The sequence below is a fragment of the Sebastes fasciatus genome, chromosome 19 (assembly GCF_043250625.1).
Source record: "Sebastes fasciatus isolate fSebFas1 chromosome 19, fSebFas1.pri, whole genome shotgun sequence".
Taxonomy (NCBI): domain Eukaryota; kingdom Metazoa; phylum Chordata; class Actinopteri; order Perciformes; family Sebastidae; genus Sebastes; species Sebastes fasciatus.
In genome coordinates, this window is record NC_133813.1 from 1,850,159 (window position 1) to 1,868,322 (window position 18,164).

The 18,164-nt window shown below is 42.0% G+C and overlaps 1 protein-coding gene across 2 annotated transcripts in view; it reads left to right on the forward strand.

Moving 5' to 3' along the window:
• grk3 (G protein-coupled receptor kinase 3) overlaps positions 1–12,249 on the forward strand; it is a 78,744-nt gene extending 66,495 nt beyond the window's left edge. Inside the window, exons 15-22 of one of the 2 annotated variants that reach the window (XM_074618424.1) lie at positions 1,893–1,934; positions 4,387–4,487; positions 4,861–4,927; positions 6,530–6,625; positions 8,318–8,480; positions 8,605–8,741; positions 10,974–11,087; positions 11,653–12,249. In XM_074618424.1, coding sequence (XP_074474525.1) covers positions 1,893–1,934; positions 4,387–4,487; positions 4,861–4,927; positions 6,530–6,625; positions 8,318–8,480; positions 8,605–8,741; positions 10,974–11,087; positions 11,653–11,814 — 882 coding nt within the window. In that variant the 3' untranslated portion in view covers positions 11,815–12,249. The remainder of the gene's footprint in view (positions 1–1,892; positions 1,935–4,386; positions 4,488–4,860; positions 4,928–6,529; positions 6,626–8,317; positions 8,481–8,604; positions 8,742–10,973; positions 11,088–11,652) is intronic. The other variant, XM_074618425.1, reaches the window with a different exon arrangement.
• The last annotated feature ends 5,915 nt before the right edge of the window (positions 12,250–18,164 follow it).

Consider the following 18,164-nt stretch of genomic DNA (forward strand, 5'->3'; position numbering starts at 1 on the left):
TATTGTTAAATGTTTTTATTTATGTATGATTTTCCCTTTGCATTTCACCCCTTATTTATTTCCATTAACTTATTTATTTCTGTATTCTTTTCTTTACACATTTCTTTATGCATTTCTGCCTCATTATGCAAATGATAGAAACATAAATAAGTACATACATTTAAAAAATACATAAAAGAATTAATTAATAAAAGTATGATTCATTTAATTTATTTAAAGAATCGTGCAGAAATAAATGAATAAATAAATGCATAAATACATAAAAGAATACATGCATTTAAATATAAAAAACTAAATGCAAAAATACATTTAAAAAATATTGAAAAATATATACATATATAAATAAAAGGAAAATTAAACAGAAGTATAAATAAATAAGGGAATTAATACAAAGATAAATAAAGAAGCAAATTAAAACTGAAATATAAATTTATGTCACATTTTATCAGTTAATTTATGGCTACATTTATTTTTAATAATATTTTTGCTACATTTAATCACATATTTATTAATTTATTGAGTCATTTATTTATTTTTGATTATGGCAGGTTACATCTTCCGTACTGTACTGTAGTTTCTAAATGTGTCGACCTGACAGAGATAGATGTCTTTGTTTTGGGGTCATCCTTTAGTCGGCCTGCTACCATCCAACACTCGGCCGTGTGTTTACTCTGCTGTGTCATGGGAAGACACGGCAGATGAGGCGTATGACAGAAACCCGGCTTAGATAAACTGAGCTAGCAGCCAAGCTGGAAAGTTAAAGTACACCCCCGGGGTCAGATGGATTTATAGTCCCATCCAGCTCAGGTTTACTCCGAGAGTCGGGGATCTGTGCTTTTAAAGGAGAATAAAGACAGTTTCATCTGTTTTCAATCTATTCATTTTTAATTAAATTTAAAGTCCCTCTCCTCTCTAAAATGTGTTTTTGTTCTTCACTGAGCAGAATGTTTGTTTTCACGTTTTCATCTTAAAGAGACAACAGACAACTTTTCCTCCTCTAGTGTTCCCAAGTGGTTTTATTGACGACCGGAACGCCTCGGAGGCTACCGGCGACTCATTTACCCAACGATTCAAAGCTATAAATATATTCAATCCCAGTTAGAGTTGCAACGATTAATCAATTAGTTGTCAACTACTAAATTAATTGCCAACTATTTTGCTAATTGATTAATTGGTTTGAGTATTGTAGTCTGAATTCTCTGATTGCAGCTTCTTAAATGTGAATATGTTCTGGTTTCTTTCCTCCTCTGTGACGGTAAACTGAATATCTTTGAGTTGTGGACAAAACGAGACATTTGAGGACGTCGTCTTGGGGCTTTGGGTAAACACTGATCAACATTTTATAGACCAAACAACTAATCGATTAATTGAGAAAATAACCGACGGATGAATCAACGATGAGAATGAATCATTAGTTGCAGCTGCTCAGAGTAATCCCAGTCCACACGGCCTCTCCCTCGCTGCAGCCGACACAAGCTTTATGCAAATTAATGTGTGATGATGTCATCAATATGCAAATGTGCGCATGACGTCATCTGGTGACTTTTGGAGCTTGTTCTAGCTGGTGATGGGAAGTCCGGCTCTTTTTAGTGAGCCAGATCATTTGGCTCAGCTCACCAAGAAGAGTCGGCTCCCAAACGGCTCTTCGTTTTACTTCACTTCTGCCTTTTATAATTCAGACAAATTTAGCACAGTTTGACCTCTGACTAGTATGTGTGCACATATATCACTTCAATTATTCAATATAATTATTCTGAACCTTATCATTTCCAGAATATCATAATTTTACATGCTGCTTCGTGTCCAACTGTCACTCATCTTGTCTGCTATCCGCGCACTCCTCTCTCTCTCTCTCTCTCTCTCCTCCTCTCCCTTGTGCTCTGTACCTGTAGACCGTCAGCGCGCCGCCCACCCCCGCCCCTCCCTGCTTGATGGTATGATCCATGTCTGTTCATCACCTGATTGGTCCCACAGACGTCATTAACACAACATTCAGTCACAGTCAGTGCATGGAGTGTCCGTGGCGCGGAGAAGATCATCCTATCATTCTGCCTTGAATTAATAAAAAACAAAAAACTCCCAAACTCCCATCGTTCACCTAAAAGAGCGACCGACACATCACACATCACTAGTTCTAGCTACTTTCATTAGAAAAAAGTTGTCAACTGCACAGGAGCATTTTGCATGTAACGTTATAAATGTGACTTTAGTCTGGACGGCGATAATCAGACGGTAACTATCTAACAGACAGTAAAATCATGCAGTTTTTTGCATGCAATATATAATTCGCCTGTTCTAAAATGATTTATTTCTGGTGTGTTCTTTATACTATGACCGTTTTCCTAAAATTAAATTTTTTTAAATCGCAATATATCGCCATATATTGAATCGTTACCCCCGTATCATGATACGTATCGTATCGGCAGATTCTCGCCCTACTGTCGTGTTTGAGCACAGACGAGTTTACAACAACAAACTGTGGAGTGAGTTTTCATCAGATTCACAGATGTGCTCGTCTTCACTCTTCCTCGCCAGCAGCAGCAGCAGTCGTCCATCACAGCGTCCAAATCTCTGAGTCCGTTTATTGTCGGGACATGACGCCGTAGAGAAGCTGCTCCCTCCCTCCCTCCCTCCCTCTGTACTACTGCTGTTTGGCTGAGCAGGACCTTTAAACAGAGAGAGAGTCTGATCTTTCATATCACAATAAATCCAGATTAGGATTTTAATCCAGCCACTTAATCTGGTTAATCCCCTTAATCCTCGTCTACGGGTGTGTGTGTGTGTGTGTGTGTGTGTGTGAGAGAGAGAGAGAGAGAGAGAGATAGAGAGATAGAGAAGAGGAGAGGAGAGGAGAGGCTGCGATTCAGCACCGACCGGGCTAAAAATACTGCTCTATATGTCTCTGTGTTTATTAAACATGATGAATGGTCTCATTACATAAACACCATAGAAGCAGGCGGCTGAGAACAGGAAGAGATGGATGGAGGGAGGGAGGGATGGAGGGATGGAACAGATCCCGATAGACGCCACTTCTGCTTTTCGGAAACGTCCCCACGAAGCAGAACGTAAAGCACGTCAGAGAGAGAATGAACCGGCAGAGGCTGCTCTTAAACCCTGACTACCTGATTGCGCAACTTTGCGCCAAAATTCGCACCTCTTATCAGAGTCATAACCCGGTCTGATATAAACACACACACATCATACACATATTTATAGACTCAGTGTGACTTGCACTTCCAGAAGATATCATTATATCTGTCCATCGTGAATAAACGTGCATCAATCTGCTTAGAAATCACAGAAGACAGTCGCTCCTCAAACTGCAGAACTCGCCTAAGACTTATCACGTTTTTAACTTTCCTTCAGTATCACAGTAATCCAGTGATAGTTGTCTGTACATCCATGAGTACACTGCAGACAGGAACTACTAATACATAATTCGGCATACTTTTAATGGAGACAGTTTGCAAATATAGGTTTAAAAAGTCCCTGTCTGTCACTTAAAAGCAGTACTTCAACAATTTAGTATTGTAGTTCTATAAAGCTGAACAACTGAAGAGACAGATTCAACAAGATTCAAGAGTTCAAAGGTTTATTTATCATCAATAAATGTCCATAAATCCACTCACGTATGATTTCTTGGCATCTCATGCATCCGTGACTATCGATTCCTTTTATTGATGCTTTCCCACAGTTACACATGCACAATGATGAATATGCACGCTGTATCATGTTTCAGTTTTGTTTGGGAAAGCACATAAAAGCGAGGCGCTACTACTACTAAACCTGAGGGGGCGCACCCTATTTTTTTCCCTGATAATGCGACACTGTGAACAACAAACCTGTTTTGAAATCAGCAGAAGGAGAGCTAGTTAAGTTAGCTGTTATCAGCCGTTAGCAGCTCAGTCCTGACTGGTTAAATAACGGAGCTACTAACGTTAATGGAGGTGCCATCGAGTTATTATTATGAGGCGTTCACGGCCTGCTCAGCAAAATGACTATTGGGTGAAGGTAAATTATCATGATGCGTTTAAATGTAATCTTGTAAAATTAAGTTTTTGGTGAGAAACTTGAATAAATCCAGATGTTTGAAGGAGATGTTTTCACATCAATATAAAATAGATATTAGAGAGAGAAGATGTTTTTTATGTCAAATATATCGAACATTGAATGACATCAGATCCAAAATGTTATTCCTTCATGTAGCGCAGAGATTTCAAAAGTGTCAGATAAAAAAAAGGTTAATTTCAGACCGTGCCCTGTACTACTGTAAAAGGTGTTTAAGAAGTCCATTTTCAAAACACCCCGTTCTCTCTCTCTCTCCCTCCTTGTTTCTTCCCTCCTTGTCTCCTCCCTCCTTGTTCCCTCCCTCCTTTTCTCTGGCAGAATGTGGAGCTGCCCGACTCGTTCACTGCGGAGCTCAAAGACCTGCTGGAGGGGCTGCTGCAGAGAGACGTATCCAAGAGGCTGGGCTGTCAGGGCCGAGGGTACGACACATCAACACACACTGAAGTCCACATTAACCCCCCCCCAAAGGCGTGCAAATGAATTCATCAGTCAGCCCGCTGGATGTGCTCATTAGGGCTGGAAACACTGGGCGGTGCGGTGTGGAGACGGATAGAGTCGGACATCCAGTGATCTGATAGAAGCTGAGTTAATAACTAATCTGATCAATGCTGTCGTCTCCGATCAGCTGCTGACTGAAGCCCAGTGATGGATCTCTGTCTGCTCTGGGTGGTTGTTAGATGTGGCAAACACTGCCACCTAGTGTACACATATAAACCAACACAAGGTGTGTGACAAAGCTCCCCCCTTCTCTCCCTCTCCCTCTCCCTCTCCCTCTCCCTCTCTCCACCACAGAGCCCCTGAGGTGAAGGAGCACCAGTTCTTCAAAGGCATCGACTGGCAGCAGGTGTACCTGCAGAAGGTGAGTGAGCATCGACTCCTCCGTCAATCCTCCGTTTGTTCTTTGTGCTGCAGCTTTTTTAAAAAACATTTCTTCATTGAAACTGAGCTGAATGTTGTTTTGGTCGATAAATTCAAGACCAATGAAGCCGTTTGTTACCTTTTTATAAGATACAATAAATCTGAACGCCTCTTCTACTATGTAGTTTAACCTCTTGGGTGCTGGAAAGAGTTGTTCACCTAGACAAAATAAATCTGTAATAGCTCCACAACTAGCAGGTGTATATGCATGATCTTGGTCTCTATGGAGAGGTATTAGACAGTGAATAATAGCCATGATGCCATGCACGGAGATGCCACTGAATTCATTCAGCTACTCCTCGACTACAACTGTGCCAAAGCATATATAAAAAACACAAATCACATAGATTCTACAAAGGTTTTAGTCCGGATAGGACCAGGAGAACTCTCCATTTGGCACACATGGATACCCAAAGTGCTCGGTGCACACAATGGAGCCTTTGGCTATGACATGTACCCTGTGCACCATCACATTCTACCATTGTGTTCAGTATTAAATCAATTAAAAACAACTCAATTGTATAATTTAAATTTAAACATTCAGGCCCAAAAAGAAACACAGGAGTTGAGTGTTTCATCCAGATTTATATTGACAAAAGGTCTAGCCATTAATTAATTGATAAATTGTGACATAAATGGATATTTCTTCCTTATTTTATACTCTTCTATTTTATTTTTATTTATTTATATTTTAATTATTTTTTTAATTTATTTAGTATTTATTTAGCATTTATTTATTTTGCCTTTATTTAGTTTGCATTTGTTTTTTAAATGTGTTTTTATTTATATATATTTATGCATTTATTTATGTATTTATTTCTGCATGATTTTTTCCTTTGCATTTCACCCCTTATTTATTTACTCTTCTCTTTAATTTTCCCTTTTATTTATTTATGTATATATTTTGATACATTTTTCAATTTATTTATTTATTTACTTTTTATTTATTTATTTTTTCATTTATTTTTTAATAATTTTTAAATGTATTTATTATTATTATTTATTTTTTTGCATTAAATCTTTATTTATTTAGTTTTGCTTTTATTTTGTATTTAGTTTTAAATGTGTGTTTTAATGCATTATGTATTTATTTCTGCCCGATTTTCCCTTTGCATTCCACCTCTTATTTATTTGGAGTTCGCACATACATTTATCCGGCTATATGAGACCGGAGGTCGATGGATCGATGCGTCTCTAAGAACACAACGACATGGTTGGCTGTGATGTAAAACCACAGAAGAAGAAATCTAGATTATTGTCAGCCGCGGTCTCCGTCTGCAGCAGAACAGGTCACGTCTCTCTGTTTAAAGCGACGGTCGGATGGAGCCACACTAGTCATTAGTCCAGTACATTTACAGTTGCCATGGTTACCCCATCACTTGAGGGGAGCACTGCTGTGGGACTGTGGCCTTGTTGTTTTGCTCTCCTCCTTTTGTCACTTGTTTCTCCTCCTGCAGCACATTTCTTCTTCTTCTTCTTCTTCTGTTAAGCCCTCCTCTCTCTCTCTCTCTCTCTCTCTCTCTCCCTCTCCCTCCGTCTGTAGTACGCTCCTCCTTTAATTCCTCCCCGGGGAGAGGTGAACGCCGCAGATGCTTTTGACATCGGCTCTTTTGATGAGGAGGACACCAAGGGCATCAAGGTACTCTTTTATTTATTCATGACCCTCCTCAAGTATCCGACGCTGTAAACAGATGTAAACAGATGTGTCCAACGCAGCTCAAACTAAACAGATGTAAACAGATGTGTCCAACGCAGCGTTTTTACTCAAACTATCCAGGATGCGCTGCAGTAAGATAAGATCATATAAGATAAGATAAAATATACTTTAATGTCCCCAAAGGGAAGTTTAGCACACAGCTGCAATCAACTTAAAACACTACTAAACTACTACTACTAAAATATGACATATGCCCTGTGAGATCAAATCTATAAATACATTATAGAAATGAGGAGAGAAAGAATAATAAATCATATTAAATAATAAAGAACGTAAATTGATAAGAAGTGAAAGTCAGTGGTTTGTTCCGTGTCAACATCAGCGCCCAGCAGCAGAGCTACGCCTCCGCCATTTTGGACTGAAAGCGACTACCGGACGCCCGTAAAACGTCCGTCTACAAAGAGACGTACAAAAGTAAAACTAGATTATTGGATGGATTCTTTCCATGAAGTACCTTAGTGATTAGTGCCGTTGAAGGCCGTGGAAGGAAGCCACATGGTCTCTCTGACTCCGTGCAGAGCGGCTGTAGTTTGCATTCGATTCCAGACAGTTTATTTCCTAACATTACTTTCACTACAGGTACATCTTCAGAATGATAATCAGGGGTTTGGTTTGGATTGAAGCGATTTGAAAGTGAGTTTTCTTTTCCTTCATTAGCGTTAATGTGTCTGCAGTAGCAGTTATTCATCCTCTGAAGCTCAGTGCAGAGAAATAAAAGACAGAAGCAGGGTTTGTATACGTTTCCCCAGACGGTGGAGTAATAATACTAATGTGAGAGCTGCAGTCCCCCGACGTCCATCCAGTCAACATCAGTGCAGTCTGAACACTCACTGACGAGGCATTATGTCTCCGGGTTGTCCGTACATCCGTCTGTACCGTTCTCGTGGACGTGATATCTCAGGAACGCCTGGAGGGAATCTCCAGGCGTTCCTGAGATATCACGTCCACTTGGACTTGACTGTGACCTCACAAAACACATTGTTGTCCACAACTCCAGAATTCATCTGCTAATTAAGACAATTTCACACAAATGTCCGACAGGATCAAATGATGAAGTGAGGACGTTTAGGACGGACATGGATGTAAACTACAGCTTGACTGGTTTGATGTAGGCGTGCAATCACGAGGCAGTAATTCTAGTTTATTGCATTATACTAAGAGGTGTTTTAGTCTTCTCTAATATAAACATGGTGGACAAAATAGTGGAAACACCTCTCATTATAATCAACCGCAGCACAAACAGCATCTAAAATGATCATAGAGCTGAATCAACACCTCAAAAACAGAAACAAATGAACTTTCCTTTTAGACTGTGCAATTCATTTACGATTAATCGCGATTAACTATTTGAATCAATTGACAGCCCTATATATATATATATATATATGTATATATATATATATGTATATATATATATATATATACATATATATATACATATATATATATATGTATATATATCTAAATCAACTACAAAAACTCAATAATATTATAATATTGACTCAATATTAACTATGAAAAAAAATAACTAAATGAAACTTAAACTGCAGACAAAACTAGCAGATGTCCGATGGCCCAGAGTTCACTATCTCTCTCCGTCTGTCTGTCCTTTAGTTGCTGGACAGCGACCAGGAGCTGTACAAGAACTTCCCTCTGGTCATATCGGAGCGCTGGCAGCAGGAAGTGGCGGAGACGGTCTACGAGGCCGTCAACTCGGACACGGACAAGAACGAGGCTCGCAAGAGGGCCAAGAACAAGCAGCTGGGCCACGAGGAGGGTAATGACGACAGCTAACGACAACGATCGTACAACGAACTCTTTATTTATTATATTCTAACCGTGTGTGTGTGTGTGTGTGTGTGTGTGTGTGTGTGTGTGTGTGTGTGCGCGTCCGTGTGCAGACTACGCCTTCGGGAAGGACTGCATAATGCACGGCTACATGCTGAAGCTGGGGAACCCGTTCCTGACCCAGTGGCAGCGCCGCTACTTCTACCTGTTCCCCAACCGTGTGGAGTGGAGGGGAGAGGGCGAGTCACGGGTAACACATTCAATCACGCCACATTGTTCCTGTCTTGTCACTGTCAATGTCCGTCTGTCCTAAGGAGAGGACGCTCTGCTGTCTGTCTGTCAGTCAGTCAGTGTATGAACGTTGTCTGTCTGTCTGTCCATCTGTCTGTCCATCTGTCCGTCCCGACGCCACACTGAAGGAGAAGTGGTTAAGACATTTTAAAATGCAGAGAGACGGGGTGAGTGTTGACTCGACGGTCCAGGTCCCCGCTGTGTCCTCAGCCGTCTAGTGTAGAGCTGTAGTCCTCCTCCCTGCTTCAGACTCCGTAGAGAGCTTCAGTGTTTACCGCCCTGCTAGTAGACCAAACAGGAAGTGGTTCAGAAGCTTTTTACTCTGAAGCTGTGTTAACCCTTTAAAACCCTGACTGACATCTTATCAGAGTCGTAACTCAGCGTCTCCATCAAAGATAAACATCCAGATAAAGATGCTCCTTTAACTTCAGATCCTCAGAATGTCGGGCGATAGGACGAATATATCTGCGATTGTCTAAGTCCATCGCTGGACGTTTTTTACCTCGAATGTAACTCGGTAAATAATGAACCTGCAGTTCATAGTGTGCACAAATAGGAACTGGCAAAAAGTTCAGAGATGTTCAACTAAAAGTGCTCGGATCGCACAAAAAAGTCAGAGCGCTCTGAAAAAAGGCTTAAAGGGACTGTTAGTAAGAATCCTAAATGTGTTGTTAACAGCTTCACCTGTGGCCGTTAAGTCAACTAAAGTCAGCGTCCTGTTGCTGGCGCTTGTGCTCGCTCTACATAGACATGAAGGAGCATCGCTCAACACAGTGAGGAGACACACGTCAGCTAAAAGCACAATATCACTCTATAGTTCAGCTGCTTGGCAGTAATGTTAGCTGACCAGACCAAGGTCTCTCCATGAATCAATGCTGATCCTAGTGTTGGCTTTTCCTGCCTCAGCCTCCCGACCGCGGCCGGAGGGAACGGGGGAGACGATAACGTTTCTCTCTGCGGAGCCCCGTCACTTCACAAGACACGGGAAACCTCTGTTGGTCTGGAGGAGCTGCAGCAGTTATTTCTGCACAAACGTCCACTGAACATTCACTAGATATTCTCAGAGCTAAACTAACTCTTCTGCAGTGTGGAGTGAGCAGCATGCACGTGAGAGGTGGAGAGAGAGAGAGAGAAGGAGCGTGGTGTGTGAGTGAAGGCAGGCAGAGGAGCAGAGTACAGCAGACCAAAGCTACGGTCTCCCCCGCGTCCTCCGACCGCGGCCAACACTGTTTAACAGGGTGCTTCACTGTAGTTTGTGTTGGAGTCTGAGTCTGAACAGCGAAGACACACGAGAGACCATGAGACACCGACCTGCAATGATTTATACCTGAACAAGTTACAAACAGTCCCTTTAAAAGTGTGAAGTCAAGTCTTTCTATAAACTATATACTGCAGTAAGAAGTCATATATATAATAGATATAATAGTCTATCAGCTGCTGTTAATGTCAGCTATTTCTTTTTATTTAGTCTTCGTCCTGTTTCAAATGTCCTCGTTAGTTTTTTATCATATTTAGTCACGTCATTCAGTTTCTCTCTGATTAGAAGTCTGAGAATTTTCGTCTCGTCTTTGTCAAAGAAAAGCGTAACATAAAGAGAGATTTACTACATTTTAGTCTCGTCTTCTTTTGTCAACAGTATTGGACGTTGATACAGTGCGGTCTCGTTTTTCGTCCGAAATTGACGCACATTTAAAAATAAATAAGACCTCACGTTTACACACTCATTAGCAGCTCTCATCCATCCGAGCTGTTTGACCACTCAGAGCCACCGTATGAACCAACGTCATCATGCACAAAGCACTTCAGACAAGCAGATGAAAGAATCCCAGAGATGCAGAGTTTGAAATGTGGCGGGTGGAATCTGGGACGGCTGTTAAACAAAGGGTGTATCAGATTAGACCGTAGTGATGGAGCAGCTAAACGATAGCTTCATGCTAACGTCAGTCATTCATCTGGGACTAGTGTTATCCATGCAGCCACATAATTCATGTTTTGTATTGCAACAAAAACTCTGACTTGGTATGCAGATATCTTTAATCGTGGAACACCAGGTCTTTGTGAACCTAGTTTTCATTAACGAGATGATCCCTCCATCAGCTCAGCCTTGATGTTTCATCATCATCCTCTGTGTTCTCCCTGCTTTTCTTTTCTTTTCTTCTACTTTGGCTCATTTTTCATATTTTGTTCGCAGCAAAACCTGCTGACGATGGAGCAGATTGTGACGGTGGAAGAAACGCAGATTAAAGACAAGAAGTGTATCCTGCTGCGCATCAAAGGAGGGAAGCAGTTCGTGCTGCAGTGTGAGGTAGGACCACCGGCCCGCTTATGGCTCCGTTCACACCTGGTATTAACATGAGCTCTGAGGACGTCTGTTAGAATGCCATCATTCAGGGTCAGGGTGACCACGCTGTCCTCATGTTATGGCTGATTGGTGTATATTAATTAATCCAAATTTAGATTATTAGGAGCACAATGGCCATTTCTATGCTGTCTACTGGTTTATCCACCTGAGGAGCTCAGTGACCCAACGGATCCCAGCTGGACGTCAGATGAGTAGGCGGTCCTTAATGTGGGCCAGGACTCATTCACTACACACTGCTAAAACAATGTGGTCATATGTGGCCCAGACCAGACTCTGAATGTGGTCTGAAAGATCCGATCTTAGTGCATCTAGAGAGTGCTCACACCTGTACTTAGAGCTGTCCACTAGTGATCAGATCACTGAGGACACATGTTGATACCAGGGCTGAACAGGGCCAGAGGTTATTTCTGATCTGGACAGTGAGATAAAGACAAGGAGCTGATCCCTTTATTTATATATACATATATATATATATATATACATTATCTGTGTGTGTGTGTGTGTGCAGAGCGATCCGGAGTTCGTGCAGTGGAAGAAAGAGCTGACCGAAGCGTTCACAGAAGCCCAGAAGCTGCTGCGCCGCGCCCCCAAAGTCATCGGGAAAGGCCGGGCCGGAGTGGTGGAGCTCTCCAAACCTCCTCTCACACACCGCAACAGCAATGGCCTGTGAATACACACACACACATACACACACACACATATACACTTTTACACACACACACGCACACACTGCATCCCTCCTCCTCCTCCTCCTCCTCCTCCTCCTCCTCCTCCTCCTCCTCCTCCTCCTCCTCATCAGGACATCTCCCCTCCCGATTCCCCCCACACACACACACACCTCCTCGCAGTGTGACCACGCCCACCAGTCTCTTACCAACACACACACACACACACACTCGACCAATCATAAGCGCGACATCGTGTTTGTGCGTCTGCCATGGGACCTCGCCAGTTCACGGAGAGGAAGGAGCATTCGGAGGACTCAGCATGTGAAGGACCTCTGCATGAATGTGACGACGCCTCCGGTCCTCTCTTGTCCGGTCTTTCTCTTTATCCCCCCCCCCCCCCTCGCCATCCCCTCTCTATACACCTGTACCCCCCTCACCTCCTCACCTCCTCACTTCCTCACCTCCTCACCGCCACCTCGCTCTGTTTGGATCTCTTTGGACTCAAAGAGAGAGGCGCTCCTCTTCTTCTCTCTCGGCGGCGGCGGCGGAGCAGACCTTGAGGCTTTGGCGGGGAATGTATTCTGTGATGAGAGGAGAAAAAAAAACGGCTGCTTGACTGGTCCTCTCCCTCCCTCCGTTCCTCCCTCCCTCCGTTCCTCCGTTCCTCCGTTCCTCCGTTACTGAAGTGCATAAAGTGCCAACATCAATATTTACTTGAGTCATCTGAGCGCCCTGGAGGACCTGCTTGGTGGCGGATATCGCCCCCCGGAGGCGGAGGCGGTGGCGGTGGCGAAGGCGGAGATGGCGTTGGAGGTGGAGGTGGAGGTGGTGGTCGAGGTGGTGGTTGATCATTCCGATGCAGAAAAACAGGAAGTATAAGGACCCCCTTTCAAGATTGGCTCTTGTACAGCCAGTTCCCATAGAGACTGAGACTCCATTGGCTGACAACAAACAGCAGCCGGTTGCTATGGGAACCGTGAAGAGACTGGTCTACCTGGGGATGGGTAACCACGGACAACGGTGTAACTATTGTCGATGAAGGCTACACTTGCAGGAAAAAAGGAGACGGACGGACGGACGGAGGGGGGAGGAAGTGACTGAGTGTAAATAAGAAACCCTCTCTCTCTCTCTCTCTCTCTCTCTCTCTCTCTCTCTCTCTCTCTCGCTCTCTCTCTCTCTCTCTCTCTCTATCTTTCTCTCTCTCTCTCTCTCTCGCTCTCTCTCTCTATCTTTCTCTCTCTCTCTCTCTCTCTCTCCCTCTCTCTCTATCTTTCTCTCTCTCTCTCTCTCTCGCTCTCTCTCTCTATCTTTCTCTCTCGCTCTCTCTTGCTCTCTCGCTCTCTCTCTCTCTCTCTCTCTGTGCATCTCCAGTGTTTTAGTCCAACGTGTTTTTGCATTATCGGGGTTCGTGAATCTGTCCTGGCTTTAAGAGGAGAAGAAGAAGAGGAGGCTCGGGGGGGATGGGTGGGGGGGGGTGGACGGTGGACGGTGGACGGGAAGGAGGAGTCTCGACAGCGTTCAATCCCTCGCAGCGCTGCGTTACCTCAGCTGGACTGCGTCAGTTTGAACACGTGGAGGCGAGAAACCTCTTTTAAAGGGACAATTCAACCCTTTTTCTATGTGGATCCGTGTTGATTTGTAAACGTCGTCCATCGAAGGCCAAGTCCCGCCCCGCAGAAATGACAACGGCGAGAGACAAATGTTTTTGTGATAACTGATATCTGATGTGAAGTTTTGCATTTCTAACAGACTTGATATTATGTACAGTATGTTGCCATCGGTGCAGATTTCAGAGCCTTTAGAGGTTTCTTGTGTTAAAACGAGTCACCGGGAAACGTTGAAACGTTGAAACGTTGAAACGTCGTCTGGAGACACATTTTCAGCCAACTTACACAACCTCGTTAGCTAGAACTAATAAAAATCAACTAGCGTCATCTCCGCCAACAAAACCAGTCGGTAACACTTCATTTCACCACATATGTCCACATATTTTATAGTAATTAGGTGATAATCAGCAAGTAATTTGAAACTTCTTGATACTAAACTACATGATTTAATAATGATTAGATGCTAAATTAGCATCTGATGATTAAAAAAGGGGTTCCTTTAGGCCTGAGAGAAGCAGCTGCTCTTCATCGGAGCTGGAAACCAAAACTAATTATCTATTTATCAGCAGACATGGAAATAAAGCATGTCAATTAACTCTGTATTCTTCTTTTCCTGGAAATGTATTCAATAAATTACCAGCTATTTGGAAACAGCAGAATATAATTATGAAATATAATGTTTATAATAAAGTCATTATCGGGGTAATTTGCCAGTAATTCCAAAGAAGTTTCAGATAGGTTACTTGCTAATTATCACCTAATTACCATGAAGTATGCGGACCTGTTTGTTGGCAGAAATGACGCTAGCAGATTTGAATTAGTTCTAGCTAACGAGGTTGTGTAAGTAGGCTGAAAATTAGTCTCCAGACGACGTTTTAACGACTCGTTTTAATACAAGAAACCTCTAAAACGGCTCTGAAATCTGCACCGATGGCAACATACTGTACATAACATCATTCTAAAAGAGGATAACATGTGCCGAGTAAAAAGGCAGCATCCTCACCAGTCAATGATCCACTCCGTCACTGTCGCGTCACATGACGGCGCCGGATGCAGTAAGAACTATCAGCGACACTGATCCACATAAGAAAGGCAGAATGTTCCCTCTCTTTAAAGGCCCGACGTCGCGCTCTGTGTACGCATGTTCCGTTTGTGCGCCATCGTCGTCGTCGTAACAACAAAAACTCATCGCCGCACGCCATCATCCCTCGTTGGGTTTCCAGTCTGCTGAGGAGAACGAAGAAGACGAGCTGAAGCTAATTAAAGGAAAACTCCACCCTTAAATACCCGAACAGAAGAGCGAACAGAGAGCGAACAGAGAGCGTTCAGAGAGCGAACAGAGAGCGTTCAGAGAGCGAACAGAGAGCGTTCAGAGAGCGAACAGAGAGCGAACAGAGAGCGAACAGAGAGCGAACAGAGAGCGTTCAAAGAGCGAACAGAGAGCGTTCAGAGAGCGAACAGAGAGCGAACAGAGAGCGAACAGAGAGCGTTCAGAGAGCGAACAGAGAGCGTTCAAAGAGCGAACAGAGAGCGTTCAGAGAGCGAACAGAGAGCGAACAGAGAGCGAACAGAGAGCGTTCAGAGAGCGAACAGAGAGCGTTCAAAGAGCGAACAGAGAGCGTTCAGAGAGCGAACAGAGAGCGAACAGAGAGCGAACAGAGAGCGTTCAAAGAGCGAACAGAGAGCGTTCAGAGAGCGAACAGAGAGCGAACAGAGAGCGAACAGAGAGCGTTCAGAGAGCGAACAGAGAGCGTTCAAAGAGCGAACAGAGAGCGTTCAGAGAGCGAACAGAGAGCGAACAGAGAGCGAACAGAGAGCGTTCAGAGAGCGAACAGAGAGCGTTCAAAGAGCGAACAGAGAGCGTTCAAAGAGCGAACAGAGAGCGTTCAAAGAGCGAACAGAGAGCGTTCAACGAGGCATTCTAGAGATCATCTCTCTGATGTTTCAGGCATTTCAGATGTTTCCTGTTTTATTATGAAGGTTTTGTTTTGTTTTTGCACTCTCCTGCCGCACCCTGCCTCATGTGCATGTAGTTCTGTACTGGTGGAGTTGGCCTGCATTTCCCAGAATGCCTTGCAGGGAACACTCAGTTGCAGGTTGCACCAAAAGCAAAGCCAATTTTCACCTAATTTTATTGCATCATTATCGATTAATCTGATAATTTGGTCTATAAAATAGTGAGGAAACGCCCGAGGTGGTCTCCATATAGCATGTTGTATTCCACCAAATGTCCAAATGATTCAGTTTCCTGTCACACGTGACAATAAAAAGCGTCAAATCTTCACATTTGAGAAGCTGCAACCTGAAAGAAAATGAGTAAAAGGAAGCGTTTGACAGATATAAGTGAGCGTAAAGCAGCGGTATGACGTCATCAGGTTCTGAGAGCAGCGTGTTTATCTCCCGTTGAAGTGTTTCAGGGTGGACTTTTCCTCGAAGTCTAATTATTGATTTGAGTTTCTTAAATGTGACACAGTTCATAATGAGGTTTTTAATCTGGGTTTGAACCTCGTGGAACCTGAAGGGCAGAAACGCACACAGTCGTATTAGAGAACGCACAGCGGAGGAGCGGGAACCGGATCATCGTTAATTAATTTCAGGTTTTTTTAATTTTCCATGCAGTACAGTGTCCTCGTCTGTGACGTCCATGCATTTCCAGAGCTGTGATGATGTGTGACCTCCAGTAGGAAGAGGGTTCGTTAGGGGGGCATCGTGATTTATCTTTTCTTTCTTTCTTTGTAGCCTTTAAACCAGTCAGGGGGAGATATTATCGTCTTATAGAGAAATCGTGTCACCTCTCAAGGTGTCTTTTATTTTTGTAAACCAAAATGGTTTTTATTTGTTTTCATTGAGATTTATGTTGTTGCACCTTTTTAGCCCAAATGTGTTACTTAATAGTTGTTAAATGTGCCAAATAACTGTTGCTGATTGAGTGGAACCAATGGGAAGCCTCCTTTTTCTGAGCCCGTCTCGCCGCCACACGTACAAACTCTGTGGTTGTGGTGGACGACGGGAACAAAACTGTGACCAAACATTTCTCCAGAGAAGAGGTGTGTGTGCGTGTGCGTGTGCGTGTGCGTGTGCGTGTATGTGTGTGTATGTGTGTGTGTGCGTGCTCTGGCTTTCCACCACGTTGCCATGGGGACTCTCGACACATCGCCATCATCTTATTGTGTGTACGCCATGTGAGTGTGAGCGCTTCACTATCTCTCTGTATGGACTCTTTTATTTTGGTGGTCATACACTCAAACAACAAGACAATTTAAAAAAGGATGGCATATAGGAAAAAAAAAAAAAAATCAAAGTATATATAAATATATGTGTATATGAAATGAGAAAAATGCTCTAGGTTTATTTAAAAGATTTAATGTAGAAAACAAAATGAAACTGTTCGGGGGAGGTCGGGGGTTTCGATGTGAGTATAATTGTTTGTGGTGAAGACTTCAGCTCAAATCTTGCACATAAAGACTTTAGATATTGTACCTGCGAGTTCCAGATGATTATTTTTGTTTGAATACAGGACTCTTTGCTCTTTCATATTTATTGCGTGTGCGGGGAGCTGCTCTCGCTCTCGCTCCGTCTCTCCTCCACGTTATGAGAAAAAAAACAACCCATCAGAAACTCTCTTTTGATTTTCATTCATATGCCACAAAACAAAACACAAATACTACTGGCTTTGGGTTATTATTGCCATTAAGGTTATGATAATACTGATATATATAATTGATGATATTATTCAGTGATTATTATTAAATTTATTTTATTTGGATGATTTTAATTTTATTTTTTTGTTGGTTTTGGAGACAGGTAGGAAAGTTGCGTGTTGGACTGCTTGTAAAAACAGTTCATGAATAAAAATCCTTTTTCCGTGTTGCTTCCTGTCACGTTTGATTTACTTTTTATATATCTCAAATATCAGACAATATTTCACTCATAATGTCACTTTAACATTTATTTATATGAAAATATTCTTTGACAAGTTGTTGACACAGTTTTATGCTTTAACATAAAATATACTTTAAGTACCAAAAATAAAAGTACTCATTATGCAAAACAATATTATATTATTGTATTATTATTACTATAATCTATAATAATACATCATCATGTATTAGTTGATTTGATTGTATATTAATAATTATTGTATATTATTGTAAAATTAATAATAATTTTTATTGTATATTAATAATTGTATATTAAGTTTACCTCTCAGTGAGGTGGAGTAGAAGTAGAAAAATAGAAATATTTAAATGCAAAATTGTACTTAATATAGTACTTAAGTAAATTAACTTAAGTACTTCCCTCCACTGAATAACAATAACCAATATTTTAGGGCCAACATACAATAATATAATATTATTCTGCATAATGAGTACTTTTACTTTTGGTACTTAAAGTATATTTTTGATGTTTAATACTTTTTGCCCTTGAAGGAAAAATACGGACCAGGTGTGCTAAATGTTGAAACATATACTTGTACTTTACTGGAGTATTTTCTGCTATCGTATACTTCTACTCTACATCTTAGAGGTAAATATTGTACTTTTTACTCCACTACTTTTATCTGACAGCTTTAGTTACTTTACACATTTAGATTACTAATACAAAATACAAGCTTGGTCTTAGACGAGGCCCAAACATTTATTATATTATATTCTCCCAGAAATGCTATTATGGATATTTAAAACGTAATTACAGGTAGGAGATATTATGATATCTATTAGACACCAGCTCCTCCTGGAAAATGA